Source organism: Carassius carassius, chromosome 17 (assembly GCF_963082965.1).
Source record: "Carassius carassius chromosome 17, fCarCar2.1, whole genome shotgun sequence".
In the NCBI taxonomy this organism is placed as follows: domain Eukaryota; kingdom Metazoa; phylum Chordata; class Actinopteri; order Cypriniformes; family Cyprinidae; genus Carassius; species Carassius carassius.
Genome location: NC_081771.1, coordinates 23,468,417 through 23,494,413, shown reverse-complemented (window position 1 = coordinate 23,494,413; position 25,997 = coordinate 23,468,417). Strand labels below are relative to the sequence as shown.

Sequence of the window (25,997 nt, the reverse complement as noted above, 5' to 3'; positions counted from 1 at the left end):
TTTTGTCCTGTCTCTGTGTCTTGTGTTCCTCAGGAGGATCCCTCTGACCTGACTGGTGTTCCGGCGGAGTACCACGATCTTCGGGCGGTCTTCAGTAGGGCCCGGGCCACCTCGCTACCTCCGCATCGCCCCTACGACTGTGCCATTGATCTCCTCCCGGGCTCTTCTCCGCCTAAGGGTCGTTTATATTCCCTTTCAGGTCCAGAGAGAGAGGCCATGGACAAGTACATACGTGAATCACTTCAGGCTGGGCTCATCCGCCATTCCTCCTCTCCCGCTGGTGCAGGGTTTTTCTTTGTTCAGAAGAAGGACGGCTCCCTGCGCCCTTGTATTGATTACAGAGGTTTGAATGACATTACTATCAAGAACAGGTACCCCCTACCTTTAATGTCTTCTGCTTTTGAATTGTTACAGGGAGCTCGGGTCTTCACCAAGTTAGACCTGCGCAACGCCTACCACTTGGTGCGCATTCGGGAGGGGGATGAGTGGAAGACGGCATTTAACACCCCTTCGGGACACTACGAGTACTTGGTTCTTCCGTTTGGTCTGACCAATGCTCCAGCCGTTTTCCAGGGACTCGTCAACAGCGTGTTGGGTGACATGATTAATCATTTTGTCTTTGTGTATTTGGATGATATTTTGATTTTTTCTTCTTCTCTCCAATTACACAACCAGCATGTCAGACGGGTTCTCCAGCGGTTACTAGAGAACCAGTTGTTTGTCAAGGCGGAGAAGTGCGAATTCCACGCTGAGTCTGTTACGTTCCTTGGCCATATTATTTCTACGGAGGGGATCAAGCCTGATCCCGCTAAGATTGAAGCTGTTGCCCAGTGGCCGGTCCCTGACTCCCGGAAGGCTCTGCAGCGTTTCCTGGGTTTTGCCAACTTCTACCGGCGTTACATCCGGAATTTTGGTCAGATCGCTGCACCGCTGACAGCCTTAACCTCCACTAAGGTGTCTTTCAGGTGGAACCGGGAAGCGCAGGTAGCCTTTGACATTTTAAAGTCCCGTTTTGTCTCTGCACCTATTCTGATGGTTCCAGATCCGGAGGCCCAGTTCATTGTCGAGGTTGATGCTTCTGACGTTGGGGTTGGCGCAGTTCTATCTCAGCGTTCCCTCCATGATGGGAAGGTTCATCCTTGTGCATTCTTCTCTCGTCGTCTCAGCCCTGCAGAACGTAACTATGACATCGGCAACAGAGAGCTGCTGGCGGTACGATTGGCCTTGGGTGAGTGGCGTCATTGGTTGGAGGGGTCAGCGCAGCCCTTCTTGGTCTGGACGGATCACAAGAACCTTGAATACATCCGTTCGGCCAAGAGGCTGAGCTCGCGTCAGGCCCGCTGGGCGCTCTTCTTTGCCAGATTCAATTTCACCCTCTCGTACCGGCCGGGATCAAAGAACACCAAGCCTGATGCCCTCTCTCGCCTGTTCGGTGCTCCGGAGGGAGAGTTTGCGGCCGAGGCCATCCTTCCTGAGGGGGTGGTGGTCGGGGCTCTTTCGTGGGGTATCGAGCAGCGAGTTGAGGAGGCCGGTCGAGGGGTGCAGGTGCCGGGAGAGTGTCCGGCGGGCAGGTTGCTGGTGCCGGCTGCGCTGCGCTCTGAGGTCCTTGAGTGGGGTCACTCATCCAGGTTAGTCTGCCATCCAGGTATTCGGAGAACGTTGTCTGCCATCCGACAGCGTTTTTGGTGGCCTACTATGGCCGCAGATGTTAGACAGTTTGTGTTGGCCTGCCCCACATGTGCCCAAAGTAAGCCTGTCAATCGCCCTCCTGATGGTCTACTGCATCCTCTCCCTATCCCTTCCCGTCCTTGGTCACACATTGCCCTTGATTTCGTCTCTGGGCTTCCTCCGTCGAAGGGAAACACTGTAATTCTCACGGTGGTGGATCGCTTTTCCAAAGCGGTTCATTTTATTCCCCTGCCCAAGCTACCCTCCGCCCGGGAGACCGCCCAACTGGTGGTGGATCACGTCTTCCGTCTCCACGGGTTACCGGTGGATGTGGTTTCTGATAGGGGTCCCCAGTTCGTCTCCCGGTTCTGGAGGGAATTTTGTAGACAGATTGGGGCCTCTGCTAGTCTGTCATCTGGTTTTCATCCTCAGACCAATGGGCAGTGTGAGCGGGCCAACCAGGATCTAGGAAGAATGCTCCGCTGTCTAGCATCCAACAATCCGAGTTCCTGGTGTCAGCAGCTCTCCTGGGCAGAATACGCCCATAACACCCTTCCTGCGGCCGCGTCAGGTATGTCCCCTTTTGAGTGTGCTGTTGGTTATAATCCACCTCTGTTCCCATCACAGGAACCCGACGCAGCGGTTCCATCCGCCCTGGCTTTCGTCCAGCGCTGCCGTCGCACCTGGGAGAGAGTCAGGAGGATTTTGGTCCAAGCCTCTGACAGAACCAAGGCTGCAGCTGATCGTCGCCGGTCCTCTCCTCCTACCTATGTGTGTGGTCAACGGGTTTGGCTCTCTACCAAGGATCTGCCTCTCCGGGCGCCTTCTCGTAAGCTGGCACCCAGATTCATTGGGCCTTTCCGCATCACCAAGGTGGTTAGTCCGGTGGCGATCAGGCTCAAGCTCCCTCCTACTCTTGGTCGGGTTCACCCGGTGTTTCATGTTTCCAGGGTCAAGCCTGTGTTCTCTTCCCCCCTTAATCCTGCTTGCAGTCGCCCCACCCCCCCACCCCCTCGTCTTGTGGATGGATCTCCTACCTATACGGTTAAGAGATTACTCGATGAGCGGCGCCGCGGCAGGGGGTTTCAGTATCTTGTGGACTGGGAGGGGTATGGTCCAGAGGAGAGGTGTTGGGTGCCGTCCCGGGACATTCTGGACCGTTCGTTGATTGAGGACTTCCGGCGGCATCGAGGTAGGCCCCTTCCTAGAGCGCCAGGTGACGCTCCTGGGAGGGGGGGTACTGTCGGGTCTCGGGGCTAATCACCTGTCTTTTTGGTGTGGGTGTGTGTGTTGGGATGGTGACTGCTCACCACGTCTGCCTGTTTGTGTTTTCCCCGCCTCCCTTGTTCCCCGTGGTTAACCATAATTGCTCGCCACCTGTTCTCTATGTCCTTCTAATTTTTTCCCCTTTATTATTCCCTGTGTTTCTCTGTCTATTGTCAGACTGTTGTTATTCGTTCCAATAGCTCCGATCATCCAGCAGTTCTTTGTACTCACCCTGTCGTGTCTTGTCCTCAGGCTCCAGTGTGTTTGGCTTATTTCTCTGCTCTAGTTCTTACAAGCCCAGAGCTCCTAGTAGCTTCAGCTGTTCATCCTGTCACTACGAGTGAATCCTGTGAAACGTGACTCATCTGCTGTTCATCCTGTCACTACGAGTGAATCCTATGAAACGTGACTCATCTGCTGTTCATCCTGTCACTACGAGTGAATCCTATGAAACGTGACTCATCTGCTGTTCATCCTGTCACTGCGAGTGAAACCTGTGGAGCGTGACTCTTTCTTCTCTGTCTCCGCTTTGTGAATAAAGCCTTGAGTTTACCCGCACCTGAATCCAGCCTGCTTTCTCCTGACAGATACACAATATTATCGTGCATGGGTGGAGCAAGAGAGAGAAACTCTTTGTTTTTGTCATAGCATAACTATTTGGTGTTTTAAACCACGCAAGAGCGCGAGAGAGAGCCTATGGAATCACCAATAATTGAAAATATATACTTTAAAAAATACTGACTGATTTAACTAATGTTAAATATAAAAATTCTGTATTTAAAACAGCTAGTTCATATATAGTCGGACGAAACTGTCATATCGCGCGTCCTGTGACAAATCTGCGCACGGAATTATCAGTCTAAATGTTCTGCAAAAATCTGTCAATGGTGAAAATCAATAGTAGATTTCATTTGAAGTCCAACAGTTTAACACTAATATTGGACATAAATGAAGACGTTGAATATAAAGTATTCAAAACAGGTAAGTTCATATATTTGGAGTAAAATTGAACTGAACTGATGCATCAGTCATACAGCGCTCCGGACCGCGCGCCTCAAGACGAGACCAACGCACCGCCACAGAAACAAGAAAGAGATGCATTCTAACATAACTGTGGCATTAAACTCAGTTAGTGAGGGCTTGTTTAAAATATTGCACATATATAGGCCGTTCAGATTACTTGTTAAAGTGCAATGAAATACAGACGATGTACGTCTGTTTGTGGATGGAGACTTTGTAGCGGCCAAAACTATGTAATGTGCATGCATCACATTATAGTGGGGTGTGCATGAAAATAATCACAAGGCGGCAGAGAGAACTTATCATCCATATTGGCTCTCACATAGTCCTTCTACGTCATCAGCACATAGTGGGTGTTATAAGTTAAGTGATCAGTCTTTAAGAGAAGGACTACGTGAGAACCACTATGGATAATAAATCCGCTCTACCGCCTTGTTATTATTTTGTCTTTACTTTATTTGTAACGCCAAGAAAGAGTTAATCTCTCACTGATGAGAAGAGCATGTTGCCGTTTAGCAGCCATTAAATGTGGGACACCAACTCCTCATTTTCTATCTCTTTCATTTCATGGATTTAACGAGTTATCCGAGTCAAAGCGTTACAACTTCAGTGACCACAGGCTCTAATCCTCTTTTGCGCACTCGGGCGGTGTGTGTGTGTGCGTGTGCTGAAGTGAAATAGCTGGGCAGTTTGCCGAATTATAATAGGCCACCTAATAAAAATAATAATAGTTATTATAATCTAATAAATGAATAGGGGAATGAGCCTTATATCGTCTTGATTATCTACAGAGAAATCTGCTTATGTCGATATCTCTGACTATCGTCGATACACGATACTATTGTCTATCGGCACAACCCTAAGGCACAGATAACATTTAGTTGTGCTTCAGTCTCCTGTTCCTGCCTTTTGGGTTTTTTCAAACTCTCCTGACCAGTTCTCTATCTTTCTTTTGAATTGTTTTATCTGTGTAGGATCCTAGAAGCAAGCACAAGTTTAAGATCCACACCTATGGCAGTCCCACATTCTGTGACCACTGTGGATCTCTTCTGTATGGACTCATACACCAAGGAGTGAAATGTGACTGTAAGTACCATAGTAAACTATTTTTTTTGCAGAGGAGTGGTTCTAGGGTCAGTGGTTATTTGGGACATTTCTATGTCAATGTACAGTATGTGGAGTAATCATCTGATTAACTATTGTAATATTATATGTTACTATTATGTTAAAATGTTATGTGCAAGGTATTATTTTTATTAAGTCAATCTGAAGTCAGGGAACTCCTAGTTTACGCAAATGTGTGTGTGTTTACAGCCTGTGATATGAACGTCCATAAGCAGTGTGTGATGAATGTGCCAAGCCTTTGTGGAACGGATCACACAGAAAGACGAGGACGTGTTTACTTGAAGATCGAGGTGATAGGAGACAAAATGCATGTCACAGGTGAGTTTCCATGTTTTTCATGGCCAATGGTGCAGCAGTGCAAAACATGTCAATGCTGTTCCATATCTGTTTCCCAAGGTGTCTTCAGGGTTCTTTATTTGGTCTAATGCTCTTTATTTGCTACATACTTCCACTTAGTCACAGTTTTTACCAGCACACCGTCAATGTTCAAGGCTTTGCTGATTACCAGTGATGTATAAAGTACCTAAAAGCCATACTGAAGTAAAATTATAGATATCTTACCAGAAAATGACTTTGGTAAAAGTTGAAGAAACAGCTTAGAATATTACTTGAGTAAAAGTCTTAAAGTATATAATATTTACTGTACTTAAGTATGAAAAGTGTTTTTTAAACTTACAAGTAAATGCAAAGTGGAGAAGAAGCAAATAAATATATATTAAAATGTTCATACACAGCCTGAGTAGCAAGATTGTGGTTTGTCAGTTTTAACTCTGTCTTTCATTTCATATTATTGGGTAAGAATAAGAATTATTTAATCCGGTACTTAACATAAGAAAACCTTTTCGGAATCTGCATCTGAAATAGCATTTTGATGTATTTACACAGTTTATGCATGGATGCATTTAAACTCAAGCAAAACATTGAATACTGATATTTGAAATAATTTAAAACATAAAAAAAAAAAATAGTCGTAATGTGAAATTAAAACCGCCAGTAGGTGATAGCAAGCGACTGTCAGTGAGTGAGTCATTGAAATTCAACTGATTTATTCAAACGACTGATTCATTAAGAAACAAAGCATTTGAATGTGGTAATGATTAAGTTACTGAATCATTTTTTTCAAATGGTTTGTTAAAAAAGCTGATTCATTCAATAAGTAAACCATTGCTGAGAGATGCAAAACAGTGCTGTGATCTTTGTTTGAAACTATTTTCGTTAGGTTAGCAAAATTTAGCAAAAACAAACAATATTATGTCTAAAATGTAAGTCACTTGATGCTTTACTGAACTTGTATAAAATTATTTAATGTGTTCATGCTGATATCTGCAGAAAAACGGTACTCTTTGTGTAATATAGATTAATATAGTTAACTATATTAAATTATAGAAATAAAAATCCTAGAAGCATTTTTGCCGTCTACAATTTAGAATGCCTAGAGTTTTTGAGAACAGATTAATAAATCAACGTTAGTACAACTCTGTGTGTGATTTGGTGATATAGCCTACTTGATAATATCCAATCGCACATCATTACAACAACTCTTACCATATTATCGCAGAAGATGTGCTGTATATCGCACACCCCAGACTTGACTTGAGTGGAAAATGAACCATCCGTGGTTTTGTGTGCTCTTGTTTGCACATGAGAATGAGTCTAACTTGCAAACAGCAGACCACTGATTCGTCAAATCTGTTTTCCTGCAGTCTGTGTTCTTCTGACTTCTGACTATTTTGTAGTAAGTAATTTATATGCTTACAGATAATCCCAAAAAATATTAAGTACTGTAACAAAGTATTATTACTTTGTTACATTACACCACTGCTAATTACAAACAAACGTTAACTTTTTTATTGTCAACTTGACATTAGTTCCCAACTGTCTGCGCTGCTCCTTTCACAATGTCAAGGTTTGAATAACCAGCAAATGTCAATTAGTCAAATGTCTTACAAGTTGCTTCAGAAACTGCCTGTAGTTTTTACCATGAACTGTCTGATAATGCTGATGGTGTTCAAGTTGACAATCCTCTCACATTATCTCTCCATGACCTCTTTACCTTTTGAATTCAAAACTCAACTTGAAAATGCATCTCTTTACATTGTGTTACTATGGTTTCTAAATCCAGTTGTACCTGTTCTGTCCAAGTACACTTGTATTCTTTTGTTTGTGAATGTTTGGCTTTTATTATACTTTGTGCTGTTTAGGAATGCACCATAATTTGGGACATCATACAGATAACATAAAGAAAAGCAAAAATCAAACTTTATATATATATATCAAATTAAGATCATTACAGAATAATAATGAATAATTTCCTTTTTTTCCCCTATATAATCAATGTGCAATGTTTTATTTTATGTTTAGTTTGAGCATCTTATTGTGAAGTCACACCACTTGGAGGAATGTGATGTAATTAATTTAAAATGATCTAAATTCATTCACATATAAATACAAAACATTATTAGAAGGTGTGGAAAATTATACAGGTTGCCTTTAAAACATTAGATTTTGTATGTATAGCATTTGTACAGCTGAGCTGAGCTCCTGTATTATAGAATTACTTTCCATATCCACACATTCAGAGTCTGGAGTGTAGGAGCTGCACCTGCACAATCAGCCTGATTACAACGTGCCAGCTAACTGCACACACACACGGCTGCAGTGTGATTTAGTCTGTGTGATGTTCACTGGTTGAGGAAGAAAATGCCATTAGCAAAATGTCAGACTGATGAGTTCAAGAATAGATCACATGCATGCACGAGTGCACTAAAAGAGGGCTTTGTTTGCTTGTTGATAGGGCTGTGCGATATGACGATACATATAGGATGGACGAAATGAAAAGTCTATCATTGCATATTATGCTTATATCATTTTTTTTGCGGTGTCCCAAAATACACTGTTTACGGTAATACTTTTTCATCATTTAGATGACTGCAAACTTTACACGGCACCTTGGAACCAGTGCTGTCTTCGCAAGTATCCTCATAAACATAGTGAAAAGAAAATGCATATGTAACAGTATATTGGATCTGGACTTCGGTCTTAAAGGGGAAGCTATTCAATATTTGTCCTGTCCGATCACTGATCAATCTCTTACTGCTCTTGATTAAATCAGTTTTATAACTTTAATAAGAAGAAATTAAAACAAAGTAATGATTTTATATATATATATATATATTTATATATATTTATAAATATGTAATATATACATATACATATATATATATACATATACATATATATATATATATATATATATATATATATATATATATATATATATATATATATACAGGGGTGCACATAATTTTGTCAGCCTGGAACCTGTAGATTTGGTTTGGTCCTAACACGACACATAGTGTGACTCATCAAATATAACTATAAAAAACAACTTAATAATAGTGATACTATTATTGCAATTTATATATATATATATATATATATATATATATATATATATATATATATATATATATATATATATATATATATATATATATATATATATATAAAAAGAAAGTACTACAGTCAGTCTAATGGTATGCCAAAGGGGTCACTGAGGTCCATATACCACAGAAGTGCTTTACTGAACTTAAAACTAAAAACTTTACGTTTTATTACAGGATGTAGCTATCAAACGCATCACTGCATTTTATATGAGAAGGCAGAGTTACCATCCTTGCATACCCGAAGAAGTTTTAATTTGTATTGTTTTACTTATAAGTCGATTTGCAGTCTTAATCCACATTATTTGTCTCTCAACTTCTCAAATTCTAAACTCAGCTCAAATTATTTGATGCACCTCAAAGTTCCTAGGGTTCGAACAGAGATAGGGAAAAAAGAATTTACATATAATGCCGCCCCTTCTTGGAATTACCTACAGGATACCCTAAAGCTTACCACGTTACCGTCACTAAATGAGTTTAAGCTACTTTTAACAAATTACATGTTTTATCCTTTTATAAATTATTGTTGTGATTTATGAATGTGTTTTTTATGTTTTTGTTGTATATTGTATTTGTTGTATAATGTATAACTGTATACTTTTACTATTTGTTGCTGCCTTCTTGGCCAGGTCACTCTTGTAAAAGAGATTTTAATCCCAATGAGTTTTAACCTGGTTAAATACTGAACTGAACTGAACTGAACTGAACTGATTCTGGTGTGAAAGGAATTGATATGCCTGAAGCCAGCCTAACTTCTTTGGCATAAATTGGAATGGCAAACACAAACATCAGTGCTTGACCTCACTGCTTTCAAGAAGCCTGTTAGTTGTTATGAAAGCATGATTGTTTCAGTGATTTTGAAGATTGTGTTTTTAGATTGTGAACATGACACAAGGTTACATGGAGGTCAGACACTCACGTTGAGTTATGGGGCCTGGTTCATTGATCCGATTCATCACAAAGGTGCTCAGTAGAGCTTCTGGCTAGAGCCAATTAAGTTCTTCCACACATGACACAGTTATTTTATTTCTACATGGACCATACATTTTAGTCATTTTGTATAAAGACCCTCCTCAAACTGTTGCTTCAAAGTTGGAAGCACAGAATTCTCTAAAATGCCATTGTTTGATCTAGCATTAAGATTTGACATCACTGGAGGGGAATGTCCACATGCTTTTGGCCATATTGTGTACTGTACTTCCATGTTCAAGATATCTAATCCATTATGCATAACGCCTTTGAGGGGAAGACCTTAGAGTGCAGTTCTCTGAAGAGAGCTATGAAATATATACTCTTAAAGGAGGATAAATATGCCAGCAATGTTTATTTTGCAGTGGCCCAAGGGAAGAACACAAAGCTTTTTCTCCCATTTCCTTGATTATCTGTTTGTAGTTTATCATCTTGACCCACCATTTTCATGCCGTAGTTTTCCCCGAGAGTCTCAGCAGAAGAAAGAAAACGTGATGAAAGTTGCAGCTGAAGCATAACAAGTACTAATTTTGTTAAAACTTCTGACTGAAACTCCATTACTTTTCATACATCTGCATACTCTGTAACAGTACATGAATAATCCTTTTCTAAAACCTAAATTAAATATCACTTAAAATGAATGAATGATTATTTAATGCATGTGCTAATCAAGAACTAACCTTAAGTATGACACAAAAATTAATCTGTAGATAATGACTACCTTGAAATTTACCTACAAATTTGTTAATTAATGTATTAATGTTTTAATGTATTAATTCTTTGGTCTAAGTTTTCAAACAAGAATTCATAGGTCTCATTTTGTAGTTATGGTTCTCTATAAGTTGTAGTCTATATAAGTTCTTGATTAGTACATGCCTTAACTTATAAGCTCATACTGTATTTAAGTAATATATTAGTAGATTGGTAGCTAATAAGTATATCAGTAGATGATTTATTTTCCTATTTCCCTGTAGACAATTCATCAGCACAGCTGTGGATGTTTGAGTCTACATTCACTTTCACAAAACTATGTTTGAGTTGTGCCAGGCAAAATATTTCCTATTCAGATGAGGTTTGTGTTGTGGTTGTGTTTTTAGAATCCCACATCCTTAGAAATGAGGACCTCTGAAATGCTTTCATAAGCATTTCATGTTAATAGCTACAGTATCTTGCTGTTTGTTTTCTTTTTAACTGATTTATTGTTGCTATTATATGTTAATGTTGTATTTTCAATCTATTTAGTGTTCTTGGATTTTTAATTTATGGTTTGTGGTATTGTATGTGTAATGTTATTGCAATAATGTGCTTTTAAATTGAATGAATGAATTTAAAGAGAGTGAAGCAAACATAGACATGTTAGGTCATCAAAGTGTAGGGTGTCTCCTACCTGTCAAACATAAGCAGTTCAGGCACTGAGGTAGTCAATGTTGATATTTGCATTTTCAGACTGTGTTATGTTGTCTGTGTGAGTTGGCAATGTCTGCTTCACAGACTAAAGTCCTTCGACAGATCATCCACTATGTATTTATTAATTCTATATATGCAATTATTATTATTATTATTATTATCATTATAATTGTGCCCCATGTTTTTCATTATATTCAGTGATACAAATGTTAAGTGGCACACCACATGTTTGTATTGGCCTTGTTGGTTGTGACATATTTGGATATTCAAAGTCTAGCCTTTCTGTGGGTTTGAGTAAAGGAAATGTGTAGCAGGTCCTTTTGTGTTGTCTCATGCAGTGTGTGTGTGTGTGTGTGTGTGTGTGTGTGTGTGTGTGTGTGAGAGAGAGAGAGAGAGAGAGAGAGAGAAAGAGAGAGAGAGAGAGAAAGAGAGAGAGAGAGAGAGAGAGAGAGAGTGTGTTTGGTCATGTGTGATTATATAAAGTAACACTCTAAACCAGACAGACAGTTATGGAATGCCTCATATAAGATCAGTTCAACAAAGAGCATCAAAGACCTTCATGTGCATTTCTGCTCTGACAACATGCCCCTTATCTGGAGTGTTTTGCACTCTGATTAGGATAATCCAGTTGCTAACATTCATAGTCAAATCATATTGCATATTAAATATCATTTAAAGCCACTTCTTTATTATTATTTCACAGTTCATAGTTTATGTGGAGTTACATTACCCTGAGACTTCAGTGTCATTACCTGCCGTCTGTTATTTACCTATGTTTTATTTAATTTATTAATACATTTTCTGATGTCCTCTCTTATTTGGCATGTTTTGTTGCAGTTGGGGAAGGCAAGAACTTGATTCCAATGGACCCGAATGGATTGTCTGATCCATATGTAAAACTCAAGTTGATTCCAGACCCTAAACATGAGACGAAACAGAAAACAAAAACAATCCGTTCTTCCTTGAATCCGGCTTGGAATGAGTCATTTACATTGTGAGTCGCAACCTTTTATTACAGTCTAATATTTAGGATTAATTTATAATTGGTGTTAATTTTACTGTATGTGCAGTAGCATTGTATTATTTTTTTTGTTTTTCACATAACATGGTATTACTTGCTCTATAAAATACACTTCCATACAGGTATACTGTATCATCAGTTTTAATATACGGCTTTTCTATAGAGTGACTTCCATAGAGTAGATAAGGTCCTAAGTTCAAATCATTGAATATATAATCGAATGGGGGCACATTTAATTCTGTGACATGATCTGTACTATATTATGCTATTATTATCCGTCCCCCATCCATGTCCTTATTGGGTAAAGAATTTTTTAATGAGCTGACTGCTGATGCTACAACCCGAATTCCGGAAAAGTTGGGACGTTTTTTAAATTTTAATAAAATGAAAACTAAAGGAATTTCAAATCACATGAGCCAATATTTTATTCACAATAGAACATAGATAACGTAGCAAATGTTTAAACTGAGAAATTTTACACTTTTATCCACTTAATTAGCTCATTTAAAATTTAATGCCTGCTACAGGTCTCAAAAAAGTTGTCACGGGGGCAACAAATGGCTAAAAAAGCAAGCAGTTTTAAAAAGATTCAGCTGGGAGAACATCTAGTGATTAATTAAGTTAATTGATATCAGGTCTGTAACATGATTAGCTATAAAAGCTTTGTCTTAGAGAAGCAGAGTCTCTCAGAAGTAAAGATGGGCAGAGGCTCTCCAATCTGTGAAAGACTGCGTAAAAAAATTGTGGAAAACTTTAAAAACAATGTTCCTCAACGTCAAATTGCAAAGGCTTTGCAAATCTCATCATCTACAGTGCATAACATCATCAAAAGATTCAGAGAAACTGGAGAAATCTCTGTGCGTAAGGGACAAGGCCGGAGACCTTTATTGGATGCCCGTGGTCTTCGGACTCTCAGACGACACTGCATCACTCATCGGCATGATTGTGTCAATGACATTACTAAATGGGCCCAGGAATACTTTCAGAAACCACTGTCGGTAAACACAATCCGCCGTGCCATCAGCAGATGCCAACTAAAGCTCTATCATGCAAAAAGGAAGCCATATGTGAACATGGTCCAGAAGCGCCGTCGTGTCCTGTGGGCCAAGGCTCATTTAAAATGGACTATTTCAAAGTGGAATAGTGTTTTATGGTCAGACGAGTCCAAATTTGACATTCTTGTTGGAAATCACGGACGCCGTGTCCTCCGGGCTAAAGAGGAGGGAGACCTTCCAGCATGTTATCAGCGTTCAGTTCAAAAGCCAGCATCTCTGATGGTATGGGGGTGCATAAGTGCATACGGTATGGGCAGCTTGCATGTTTTGGAAGGCTCTGTGAATGCTGAAAGGTATACAAAGGTTTTAGAGCAACATATGCTTCCCTCCAAACAACGTCTATTTCAGGGAAGGCCTTGTTTATTTCAGCAGGACAATGCAAAACCACATACTGCAGCTATAACAACAGCATGGCTTCGTCATAGAAGAGTCCGGGTGCTAACCTGGTCTGCCTGCAGTCCAGATCTTTCACCTATAGAGAACATTTGGCGCATCATTAAACGAAAAATACGTCAAAGACGACCACAAACTCTTCAGCAGCTGGAAATCTATATAAGGCAAGAATGGGACCAAATTCCAACAGCAAAACTCCAGCAACTCATAGCCTCAATGCCCAGACGTCTTCAAATTGTTTTGAAAAGAAAAGATGATGCTACACCATGGTAAACATGCCCCGTCCCAACTATTTTGAGACCTGTAGCAGAAATCAAAATTGAAATGAGCTCATTTTGTGCATAAAATTGTAAACTTTCTCAGTTTAAACATTTGCTATGTTATCTATGTTCTATTGTGAATAAAATATTGGCTCATGTGATTTGAAAGTCTTTTAGTTTTCATTTTATTAAAATTTAAAAAACGTCCCAACTTTTCCGGAATTCGGGTTGTATTTCTATGGTGAGGAAGCAGCTAAAGTGATAAATTGTTTTTTAGAAATAGTCCATTTTAGTCCACTTTGAAATAGTCCATTTTAAAGGAGCCTTGGCCCACAGGACACGACGGCGCTTCTGGACCATGTTCACATATGGCTTCCTTTTTGCATGATAGAGCTTTAGTTGGCATCTGCTGATGGCACGGCGGATTGTGTTTACCGACAGTGGTTTCTGAAAGTATTCCTGGGCCCATTTAGTAATGTCATTGACACAATCATGCCGATGAGTGATGCAGTGTCGTCTGAGAGCCCGAAGACCACGAGCATCCAATAAAGGTCTCCGGCCTTGTCCCTTACGCACAGAGATTTCTCCAGTTTCTCTGAATCTTTTGATGATGTTATGCACTGTAGATGATGAGATTTGCAAAGCCTTTGCAATTTGACGTTGAGGAACATTGTTTTTAAAGTTTTCCACAATTTTTTTACGCAGTCTTTCACAGATTGGAGAGCCTCTGCCCATCTTTACTTCTGAGAGACTCTGCTTCTGTAAGACAAAGCTTTTATAGCTAATCACGTTACAGACCTGATATCAATTAACTTAATTAATCACTAGATGTTCTCCCAGCTGAATCTTTTCAAAACTGCTTGCTTTTTTAGCCATTTGTTGCCCCCGTGCCAACTTTTTTGAGACCTGTAGCAGGCATTAAATTTTAAATGAGCTAATTAAGTGGATAAAAGTGTAAAATTTCTCAGTTTAAACATTTGCTACGTTATCTATGTTCTATTGTGAATAAAATATTGGCTCATGTGATTTGAAATTCCTTTAGTTTTCATTTTATTAAAATTTAAAAAACGTCCCAACTTTTCCGGAATTCGGGTTGTATTTCTATGGTGAGGAAGCAGCTAAAGTGATAAATTGTAGCAAAGAAAAGTAGAAGGACCAGCACCGTTTAGGTGCATACATTCAATCACATCTTATCCATTCAAACATATTTATGCAAATAACTTGGCTGTGAACAGATCGTCATAAGCACAGCAACTGATACAGTGATACATCTGTACAGGTGGATGATGATGACATTGTAAATAAAAATGAATTAAAGATACACTGTATAATTGTTGGGGTTCTATTGGTTTATAAATAAAACAGCATGCTTCATGCAAAAAAAAAAAAGTAAAAAAAAAAAAAAACACATTGTAGCTGGGGTTCCCTTTCAGTCGGTCACTCTCGACGCCATGAATATGGGATATCGCTTCGATAGACCAATCTACTTCGAATGTAAACTAAACGAGCCAATGCACATTGGCATGCAATTATTGCATCCAGCTGCCGCTGATCACTGCGTGTGTATAAGGCAGCAGCAGGTGCAATGCATTCCAGCTTTTCGCTTCGGAGCCGAACGTTAGTATCGCTCTGCTCAACTGTGTCTGCTGTGAACTATAAGTTCAGCACGCTCTCGGAAGCTTCGTGTGTTGGCGAGACGGCGCTTCAGCGGCGGTTGTTCCTGTGTCGAGTGGATTGCACACTTCAGGCTGCACTACCCCTGTCATGTTGCAAGCGGCCAATTCCCTTGTGTGCCTCAGCACTAAAAGAGCATTTCCTAAAGAGCAAATTTCTCTAAAAGAGCTTCACGGGTGCGTCTTTGTAAAGACGACGAATCGTCCTTATGAGGATGCCGTTTCACCCGTGCGTTTCTGGGTGCGGTCGTTACCTGGCAACTGGTGATGGTCACGATCGCTGCCTCACGTGTCTGGGCGTCGAGCACCCTGAGGTGGCTTTCGTGGATGAGTCATGTTCTCACTGCGGGGGAAAATGACCATCTCCGAGCTGCGAACCAGGCTCCGCTACCTTCAGGGGGGCAGAGTTCCGCGGCCGCGATCTGGGGCTCGTTCTGGCGGATGAGAACAGACGAGAACCACTTCCGGCAGTAGTGCGGGTGGTTTGAGGGTCACAGTGGTGGCAGTGGGGACCAACTCTCTGGGGACCACCACTCCTCTTGCACCTCCGATCCAGTGGAGCAACCCACGGAACGTGCTGGGCCCTCGCGGCTGGATGATTGGTTTCTCGGGGTGGCGCGAGCTGGTTCTCAGCGCCCCACCCTAGTGCCTTTCTTTCCGGAAGTACATGACGAGTTCACCAAGTCATGGACGGCACCTTTTACTGCCAGAAACCGGTCGGTGGGCTCCTCCTCCCTCACCACCCTGGATGGCGGTGCAGCGAAGGGGTATTCAGGAATCCCGTCGGTGGAGCGGGCGGTAGCGATGCAATTGCGTCCTAAGTCCGCCGCCTCCTGGCGTGGAGACCCGGTGCTCCCTTCCCGGGCCTGTAGGCACTCGTCTGGTCTGACCGGCAGGGCCTATGCGGCTTGCGTGGAAGCTGCTTCCGCCTTACACGCTATGGCGTTACTGCAGGTGCACCAGGCTAAGGCACTGAAGGACCTGTACGAGGGTGGTCACGATCCAGCGCTTCTGGAAGAACTCCGAACCGCCACTGACCTTGTGCTTCGAGCGACGAAGGTCACCGCGAGTTCGCTGGGTTGTGCGATGTCCACATTAGTGGTCCAGGAGCGCCATCTCTGGCTCACCTTCTCGCACAGACACTCCGGGAGGACGAGGAGCAAGTCTTGCTAATAGCGCCGTATTGGCCCACGCAGACCTGGTTCCCCAAACTAGTGCTCCTTGCGACAGCCCCTCCTTGGCCAATTCCTCTGACGAAGGATCTACTGACTCAGAGATGGAGCACCATTTGGCACCCGCGTTCAGACCTTTGGAAACTCCATGTCTGGTCCCTGAACAGGACGCGGAGGTTCTAGGTGACCTACCCCAAGAGGTAGCGAACACCATCACTTCAGCAAGAGTACCGTCTACGAGAAACGCTTACGCCTTGAAGTAGAACCTGTTCTTCGAGTAGTGTTATTCTCGCAGAGAAGACCCCCGAAGATGCCCGATTGCGGTCGTGCTGTCCTTTCTGCAGCAAGGGCTGGAGCGAAGGCTGTCTCCCTCCCCCCTTAAAGTCCAGGTTGCTGCTATTGCTGCGTACCATGACCCCGTGAATGGGAAGTCTTTGGGTAAGCATGACCTCATCGTCAGGTTCCTTAGAGGGGCCAGGAGGTTAAATCCATCCCGGCCCCCCGTATACCCTCTTGAGACATGTCTCTAGTGCTTAAATCACTACAGCAGGGCCCATTCGAGCCTTTGCATTCAGTTGAGCTAAAGTTTCTTTCATTGAAAACTCTGCTCCTGCTTGCACTGGCCTCCATCAAGAGGGTAGGGGACCTGCATGCATTTTTGGTCGACGATTCGTGCCTAGAGTTCGGGCCAGCTGACTCCCAGGTAATCCTGAGGCCCCAGCCTGGCTACGTGCCCAAGGTTCCCACTACACCCTTCAAAGACCAAGTGGTGAACCTGCAAGCGCTGCCCCTGGAGGAGGCAGACCCATCCCTTGCATTGCTTTGTCCTGTCCGAGCATTAAGGTGCTACGTAGACCAGACACAAAGCTTCAGCACCTCAGACCAGCTCTTTGTCTGTTACGGAGTCCGGCAGAAGGGGAATGCCGTCTCTAAGCAAAGGATAGCCCACAGGATTGTGGATGCCATAACCCTGGCTTATCAGGCTCAGGATGTGCCCTGCCCGTTCAGGTTGCAAGCCCACTCAACTAGAAGTGTTGCATCCTCCTGGGCGCTGACTCGTGGAGCCTCGCTGACAGATATTTGTAGAGCTGCGGGCAACCCCTAACACGTTCGCTAGGTTCTATAGCCTTCGTGTAGAGCCGGTATCCTCCTGTGTTCTCACCTCAAACGGGTAGTGGCACTGAGAGGCCCCGGTTAGTGTCGGCTTGCTTAAACTGCTCCAGAGTGTCCGTACTGTAGACCCTCTTGAAATCCTCCATCACCCTAAGCAGCTGGACGCGGCGGATCGTCCGGCGCCGGGCCTTCATGATGTATCCGTGAGAACCATGGAAGGGTGGGTTCCATATTGAGACCTAAGCGGTACTCGTATGTGTATAGTCCACGGTATAGCCTTAGAGCCCGTGTTTCCCCGGCAGACTTCTGCCTTCCCAAGAGGGTTTTTAATCACCTCAGATTTCTCTGTATACTCCTAAACGGATGCTATATGTGTATTTGCCTCCGAGACCTCCTTCCGGAAGGATGGGGCTTCCGCAGCGTCCCGGTTCCAAGCGGACCGTGTACGTTTTCCCAGTGTTATCCAATCTCACCCAGTGAGGTAGTGCTTTGACAACAATGAGTGGAGCTACTTGTTCTGAGCCCTGGCCTACACCTAATAGGGGCAGAGGCGGCTCGAACAGGGCACTGGAAGGGGCTGCACCCATGGCGCTTTGATAGGGATCCCATATTCGTCGGTCACCGACGTGGCGTCGAGAGTGACCGACTGAAAGGGAACGTCTCGGTTACGTATGGTAACCCTCGTTCCCTGAAGGAGGGAACAGCGACGCCACGTCCCGTCGCCATGGTTGCTGTACCGCCGCTGAGCTACCGGGTCCCCGGCTCGGCTCCTCAGCGAAAAACTGGAATGCATTGCACCTGCTGCTGCCTTATACTCACGCAGTGATCAGCGGCAGCTGGATGCAATAATTGCATGCCAATGTGCATTGGCTCGTTTAGTTTACACTCGAAGTAGATTGGTCTATCGAAGCGATATCCCATATTCGTCGGTCAATATCCGTTCCCTCCTTCAGGGAACGAGGGTTACCATATGTAACTGAGATGTTACTTCTCTCTGTTTATGAATAATGAAGGTCATGCATGTACAGTACTAGGCTTCTCCATCAGGGATCGTCCCAGCAACTATACTTTTTGATTTATTCATTTGGCATACGCTTTTATCCAAAGCAACTTACTGTACAATTGAGGAGTACAATAAGCGATTTACAGATTTAGCGATTTAAGCGATTGTTATGTACTCGCTCATTAAATACATTTAGTTAATTAGAAAAATAATAATTTAACCTAGTGCACCTTTAAAATTCAGTAACGAGGAATTAATATTTGTGGAAATGTTTGCTTATTTTCTATGATTTAAATGTTCAACCAATGTGTGCTAACATCAGTTATTGTGTGCTCATAAAGTGGGCCTAAAACTGCATACATGAAGACAGTTTGATGTCGTATTATAAAGATGAGACAGCATTTAGGTGTGAGATCATGTTCACCTTTTGTAGGATTTTCTTTTGTGAACCTTTACTTACATTTACATTTATGCATTTAGAAGACGTTTTTATCCAAAGTGACTTACAGGCTATAAATCTTTTTACCTAACAACTTTATTGCAATACCCTCAATATTTTAAATACTTAGGCTATTCAGTTTGTGTTTTCATGTTAATATTTACAATGAAATTGATATAGTTAATAGTTACTGACATTAAAAAATGTTTAGCTTCTCTTGAGTTTTCATCTGAATAATCTTGCCCCTGAGCAGCCGAAAAGCACTTTTTTAGAATATGATGGGGAGAGTGCAAATGCAATGCTTCAACCTGGTCCGTGTGTGTGTGTGCGTGCATCTGTCTGCCTGTCTATCTGTTTTAGTAAACTGAAGCCAACAGACAAGGACCGTAGGCTGTCTGTGGAGGTGTGGGACTGGGACAGAACCACCCGTAATGATTTCATGGGCTCAATGTCATTTGGTGTGTCTGAGCTCATGAAATCCCCAGTATGTGGATGGTAAGGATTTGTCTCTTTCTCACTGACCCATGTAAGTATCTGACAGGAAAAAGGTTTGGTCACTCGTTAAGCAGTCATTTCCTACTGTTATTAGATATGTCTGATTAGTTAAAAAAACACCTTCAAAGTACAATCTATTTTAAGCCTTCTGATGCTAGCTTTGTGTTGCAAAAAAAAGCCAATTTGATGTTGTTGTTCACATGATCTTTCCCAACACTGTATTTAAATTTAGATGTAAAAGTGTTGCAACGATGCCAGCACACCACTGCAGCCAATTAAGCATACATGCTATGGAATATAAAATTATATAATGATATTATCTGGAGAAAAACAAAAAAATATATATATTGCTTTACAGACTCTATCTGAATGAATGAATGAATTATTGGTATATAAACAGACCTGTATGGACTTAAAATGTGCTTTGATGAATACGCAGTCATAACTTTTCCCTGTGATGCAGGTATAAAATGTTAAACCAGGAGGAGGGGGAGTACTACAGTGTGCCTATTCCAGATGAAAATGATGAGAATACCGAGCTCCGAGAGAAGTTTGAGGTGACTCTTTTATTATCCTTATGTGCAAACCTCATAAACTTATTTTGTGTTTGTTTAGAAAAGCTATTTTTGACACAAATGAAAAAAGGAATTGTGTTTTGAAAAATATATTAATAAATTAGTCTGTGACTCTGACTGAACAACTTTTTATTTCCCAATTGCAAACAATAAGCTCTTATGAATTAATCATAAAGAATGAGAATCAAATCATTATTCTAGAACAATTATTTTGTCTTCATTGACTACGTAGAATGAGCAGGTTGGCAAGCACCATCAATAAATTATTAGAGTGACCCTCAGGCCTAAAGACTAAAGAAACAGCAAATGTTTAGTGTGAAATACATTGTCATTACATCAGCAATAGCATTACTCAGGTTGTATATCTGTTTAACATGTTAGCTGGAGCAGATCTGTCAGTATTTTAGCTGTTGTTTTTGTGCATACAGTGCCATGAAAAGGTTTTTCCCCCATTCCTGTTTTTTTTATTTAATTTTTTGCTTGTCACGCGTAAAAGATTTAGATCATCAAACTAATTTTAATATTTCACAAAGATAATGCAAGTAAATACAAAATGCAGTTTTTAAATGATGATTTCATTTATTAAGGGACAAAAACAACTTACCTGGCCCTACATGAAAAAGATATTGCCCCCTCCTGTTAAATCATGAAAGAACTGTGATTAACCACATTATTTTAGAAAGCTGAGTTAAATTTCACTAGCCACACCCAGGCCTGATTACTGCCAGATCTGTTGAATCAATAAATCACTTAAAAGAACCTGTCTGACAAAATGAAGAATGCTTAAAGAGCAACATATCATGCCGCGATCTAAAGAAATTCAAGAACAGAAGAGAAACAAAATAGTTTACATGTATCAGTCTGGAAAGGGCCACAACGCCTCATCCAGGAGGTCATAAAAGAATCCAGAACAACATCTAAAGAACTGCAGACCTCACTTTCCTCAATTAAGGTCAGTGTTCATGATTCAACAATAAGAAAGAGACTGGGCAAAAGCGGCATCCATGGGAGAGTTCCAAGGCAAAAGCCACTGCTTACCAAAAAGACCACAAAGGCTCATCTCACATTTGCCAAAAATATCTTGATTATTTAATTTAATCTAATTTATATTAATTTTGTGCAAATATTCTGTGGACTGATAAGACAAAAGTTATTTTTGGAAGTTGTGTGTCCTGTAACATCTGGCATAAAACTAACACAGCATTTCATAAAAAGAACATCATACCAACAGTCAAACATGGCGGTGGTAGCGTGATGATCTGGGGATGCTTTGCAGCTTAAGGACCTGGAAGACTTGCCATAATTGTTGGAACCATAAATTCTGCAGTCTATCAGAAAATCCTGAAGGAGAATGTCCAGCTGTCAGTTTTTGAACTCAAGTGTACTTGGTTTATGCAGCTGGACAATGATGATCCCTAACACACAAGCAAGTTCGCCTCTGAATGGCTCAAGAAAACCAAAATTAAGGTTTTGGAGTCACCAAGTCGATGTCCAGACTTAAATCAGATTGAGATGCTGGAGCATGACCTTAAACAGTCCATTCATGCTCGAAAACCCTCAAATGTAGCTGAATTAAAACAATTCTGCTAAGAAGAGGGGGCCAAAATTCCTTCACAGCAATGCGAAAGACTTCTTGCAAGTTATAGCAAACGCTTGATTGCAGTTGTTGCTGCAACGGGTGGCACAACCAGTAATTAGATTTAGGGGGGAATTACTTTTTCACATAGTGCCAGGCAGCTTTGGACAGCTTTTTTCCCCTTAATAAATTAAATCATTAGCAGAATCAGAAAGAGCTTTATTGCCAAGTATGCTTGTGCATACAAGGAATTTGTTTTAGTGACATAAGCTTTCAATACACAGAGACAACAACAACACACAGATAATTAATATACAGGAGCATCTCAGTAAATTAGAATGTCGTGGATTTATTATATTTTATTTCAGTAATTCAACTCAAATTGTGAAACTTGTGTATTAAGTTCAATGAACACAAACTGAAGTAGTTTAAGTCTTTGGTTCTTTTAATTGTGATGATTCTGGCTCACATTTAACAAAAACCCACCAATTCATCTCAACAAATTAGAATACTTCATAAGAACACACACAAAAAAAAAACATTTTTAGTGAATTGTTGGCCTTCTGGAAAGTATGTTCATTTACTGTACATGTACTCAATACTTGGTAGGGGCTCCTTTTGCTTTAATTACTGCCACAGTTTGGCGTGGCATGGAGGTGATCAGTTTGTGGCACTGCTGAGGTTGGTATGGAAGCCCAGGTTTCTTTGACAGTGGCCTTCAGCTCATCTGCATTTTTCGGTCTCTTGTTTCTCATTTTCCTCTTGACAGTACCCCATAGTTTCTCTATGGGATTCAGGTCTGGTGAGTTTGCTGGCCAGTCAAGCACACCAACACCATGGTCATTTAACCAACTTTTGGTGCTTTTGGCAGCGTGGGCAGTTGCCAGATCCTGCTGGAAAATAAAATCAGCATCTTCAAAAAGCTGTTCAGCAGAAGGAAGCATGAAGTGCTCCAAAATTTCTTGGTAAATGGGTGCAGTGACTTTGGTTTTCAAAAAACACAGTGGACAAACACCAGCAGATGACATTCCACCCCAAATCATCATAGACTGTGGAAACTTAACTGGACTTCAAGCAACTTGGGCTATGAGCTTCTCCACGCTTCCTCCAGACTCTAGGAACTTGGTTTCCAAATGAAATACAAAACTTGCTCTCATTTGAAAAGAGGACTTTGGACCACTGGACCACAGTCCAGTTCTTCTTCTCCTTAGCCCAGGTAAGACGCCTCTGATGTTGTCTGTAGTTCAGCAAATTCCTTGTCACGTCTGTGTGTGGTGGCTCTTGATGCCTTGACCTCAGCCTCAGTCCATTTCTTGTGAAGTTCACTCAAATTCTTGAATCCATTTTACTTGACAATCCTCATAAGGCTGCGGTTCTGTCAGTTGGTTGTGCATCTATTTCTTCCACACTTTTTCCTTCCACACAGCTTTCTGTTAACATGCTTAGATACAGCACTCTGTGAACAGCCAGCTTTTTTGGCAATGAATGTTTGTGGCTTAACCCCCTAGTGAAGGGTGTCAATGATTGTCTTCTGGACAACTGTCAGATCAGCAGTCTTCCCCATGATTGTGTAGCCTAGTGAACCAAACTGAGAGACCATTTTGAAGGCTCAGGAAACCTTTGCAGGTGTTTTGAGTTGATTCATAGACTTGAGAATGAATTTTGCTGCAGGGAAAGACATCACATTTTTGGTACAAAATACTCTTGCACATTCACCTAACAGCTCAGTAAACAAAGGTAATTATCACAACAACAACAACAACAAAAAAACCTTCTGGTATTCTTCATTAAGGGGTCACACTGATGTTCCTTGGTAGTCAAAACAGGCTGAGAGACAATAAGTGAACTTGTGCCTGGCTGTCCTGGTATTTGTGGCTCTGAAGAGCCGGCCAGATGGCAAAAGTCCAAAAAGGGGATAACTTGGATGTGAGGGATCCAGAGTGATTTTCTGAGCCCTTTTCCTAACTCTGGATGTATACAGTTCTTGAAGGGTGGGCAGGGGAACACCAGTAATCCTTTCAGCAGTCCAAACGGTTCTCTGTAGTCTTCTGATGTCTGATTTTGTAGGTGAACCAAACCAGACAGTTATTGAAGTGCACAGGACAGACTCAGTGATGGCTGAGTAGAACTGTTTCAGCAGCTCCTGTGGCAGGTTAAACATTTGTTGGGCCTTTTTAACAATGGAGTCAATGTGATTGTCCCACTTCAGGTCCTGAGAGATGGTGGTTACCAGGAATCTGAATGACTCCACTACAGCCACAGTGTCTATGATGTTGAGTGGGGAGAGTGCAGGGGGGTTCTCCTGAAGTCCAATATCATCTCCACTGTTAAGCATGTTCAGCTCCAGATTGTTAAGACTGCACCAGACAGACACCTGCCCAACCTCTTGTCTGTAAGCAGACTCTTCACCATCCTGGATGAGACCAATGACTATAGTGTCGTCTGCGAACTTCAGGAGCTTGACAGAGGGGTCTTCAGAGGTGCTGTCATTGGTGCACAGGAAGAAGAGCAGTGGGGAGAGTACACATCCCTGAGGGTTACCAGTGTTGGTGGAGCAGCTGTTTGACATAAATTTCCCCAGTTTCACTAGCTGTTGCATATCTGTCAGAAAGCTGGTGATCCACTGACAGTTAGAGCCAGGGACAGAGAGCTGGCTTAGTCTGATCTGGAGGGCTGTTGAAATGATGGTGTTGAAAGCCGAACTAAAGTCCACAAAAAGGATCCTCAATTTATCCAGATGTTGCAGGATAAAGTGCTGTCCCGCATTGATTGCATCATCCACGGACCTGTTTGCTCGGTAAGCAAACTGCAGGGGGCCCAGTAAGGGTCCAGTAATGTCCTTCAGATAAGCCAGAACCAGTTTTTCTAACAACTTCATGATGACAGACAGAGCCACAGGTCTGTAGTCGTTAAGTCATGTCAACTGTTATCTTGGGTTTCTTTGGGACGGGGATGATGGTGGAGCATCTCCAGCATGAAGGGACTTCACAAAACTCCCGAGATATACTTTTTCTCAGATTATTTCAAAACTGCATTTTGTATTTACTCTGGTTGTCTTTGTGTAATATTAAAATTTGTTTAATGATCGTGATTAGGAGATATACATTTTTCATCTGCTTGTAGCTTTCCTGAGACACATACTGTGGATGCTTGTACACAGAATTACAGTATAGAGCTGCCTTGGTGCTGTTTATGTCTAGGTGACTCATAAAACATTTAAAGCTAGTTGCGCACTAGACGAGAAATGTATTTGCACGTCAGTCACTATCGACTTTGAGAATCAGTTTTCTAGTAATAAATTGTTTTGCCAGTTGATGGAAGTCATAATTTTCTTTTCATTTTAATTAGATGATGTTGAAGTCCCACCACTATATGTCATCCTGTGCTTGAGAATCTAAAAATAATCAAACCCACTTTTATCAAGAATTCGATTGACATGATCTATTGTGAGAAGCAAAGTGGAAACTATACAGTTAGTTTCTGTTTACCTTTTGCAGGACAGCATAATTTAAAGCAATACAAGTGCTTGAAGGTTCGTTGGGTGCTGTGGGTTGAATGTACCCATAGCCATTTAAGCAGACAAAGGAATGGAATGGAATACATAGTAATATTATTTTGGGGCAAAGACTATTGAAAAATAAAATTTGATACAGAATTTTAATTTCCAGCATTTCACTAGCTGATTTTTCCAAATGTAATTATTTTTCTGTGCATTAACATATTCTTTCTATGACAAATACATATCTCAAAGATTTAAAATTTAAGTCAGTTTATTACAACACTTCATGTTTGTGCAATGCTTGTGCAACCCAATGTTGTTTTTCTTTCACAAGCTTCACTTAATTGTAAATCAAAATTCAGAGGCAGCTGCTTGTTGTGCCCCTCTGTCATTTTTAATCGGTGTGTGTGACAGACCTCCGACTGAAGAGGGTGAGATTTCATCAAAAACAGTCGGCAGGTGAGAAACCCTCTACTGAAAGTTAGTCCATACAAGTAGAACATTAATTGCGACCCATTTAACAGATCCATCATTTTAAGTTAGAACAACTTAAACAGCAACAAACAATAACAATATAGCAAATCATCTACATTGATCTACTCATCAAACGAGCAACTTTGTGAAACGGACTGTCCTAAATTGTTGCTATAGTAGCATCATGTTAATGCTAGAAAGCCTATGCATTTGGTAAGTATATTTTTTAAAATAAACCATTATATTTCATAATTAAAATCATAATTAAACGCCCCCACATGGCGCCGGCGCTGGATATAGAGGTATGCATAAGAATTTTGCTGCAGGGAAAGACATCGCATTTTTGATACA

At 41.5% G+C, this 25,997-nt stretch overlaps 1 protein-coding gene across 1 annotated transcript in view; it reads left to right on the top strand.

Moving 5' to 3' along the window:
* Positions 1-25,997, top strand: part of prkcaa (protein kinase C, alpha, a) — a 164,182-nt gene that overhangs the window by 105,044 nt on the left and 33,141 nt on the right. Inside the window, exons 4-8 of the mRNA XM_059571311.1 lie at positions 4,929-5,040; positions 5,269-5,397; positions 11,736-11,892; positions 19,388-19,522; positions 19,986-20,079. Of these exons, the coding sequence (XP_059427294.1) occupies positions 4,929-5,040; positions 5,269-5,397; positions 11,736-11,892; positions 19,388-19,522; positions 19,986-20,079 (627 nt within the window). The remainder of the gene's footprint in view (positions 1-4,928; positions 5,041-5,268; positions 5,398-11,735; positions 11,893-19,387; positions 19,523-19,985; positions 20,080-25,997) is intronic.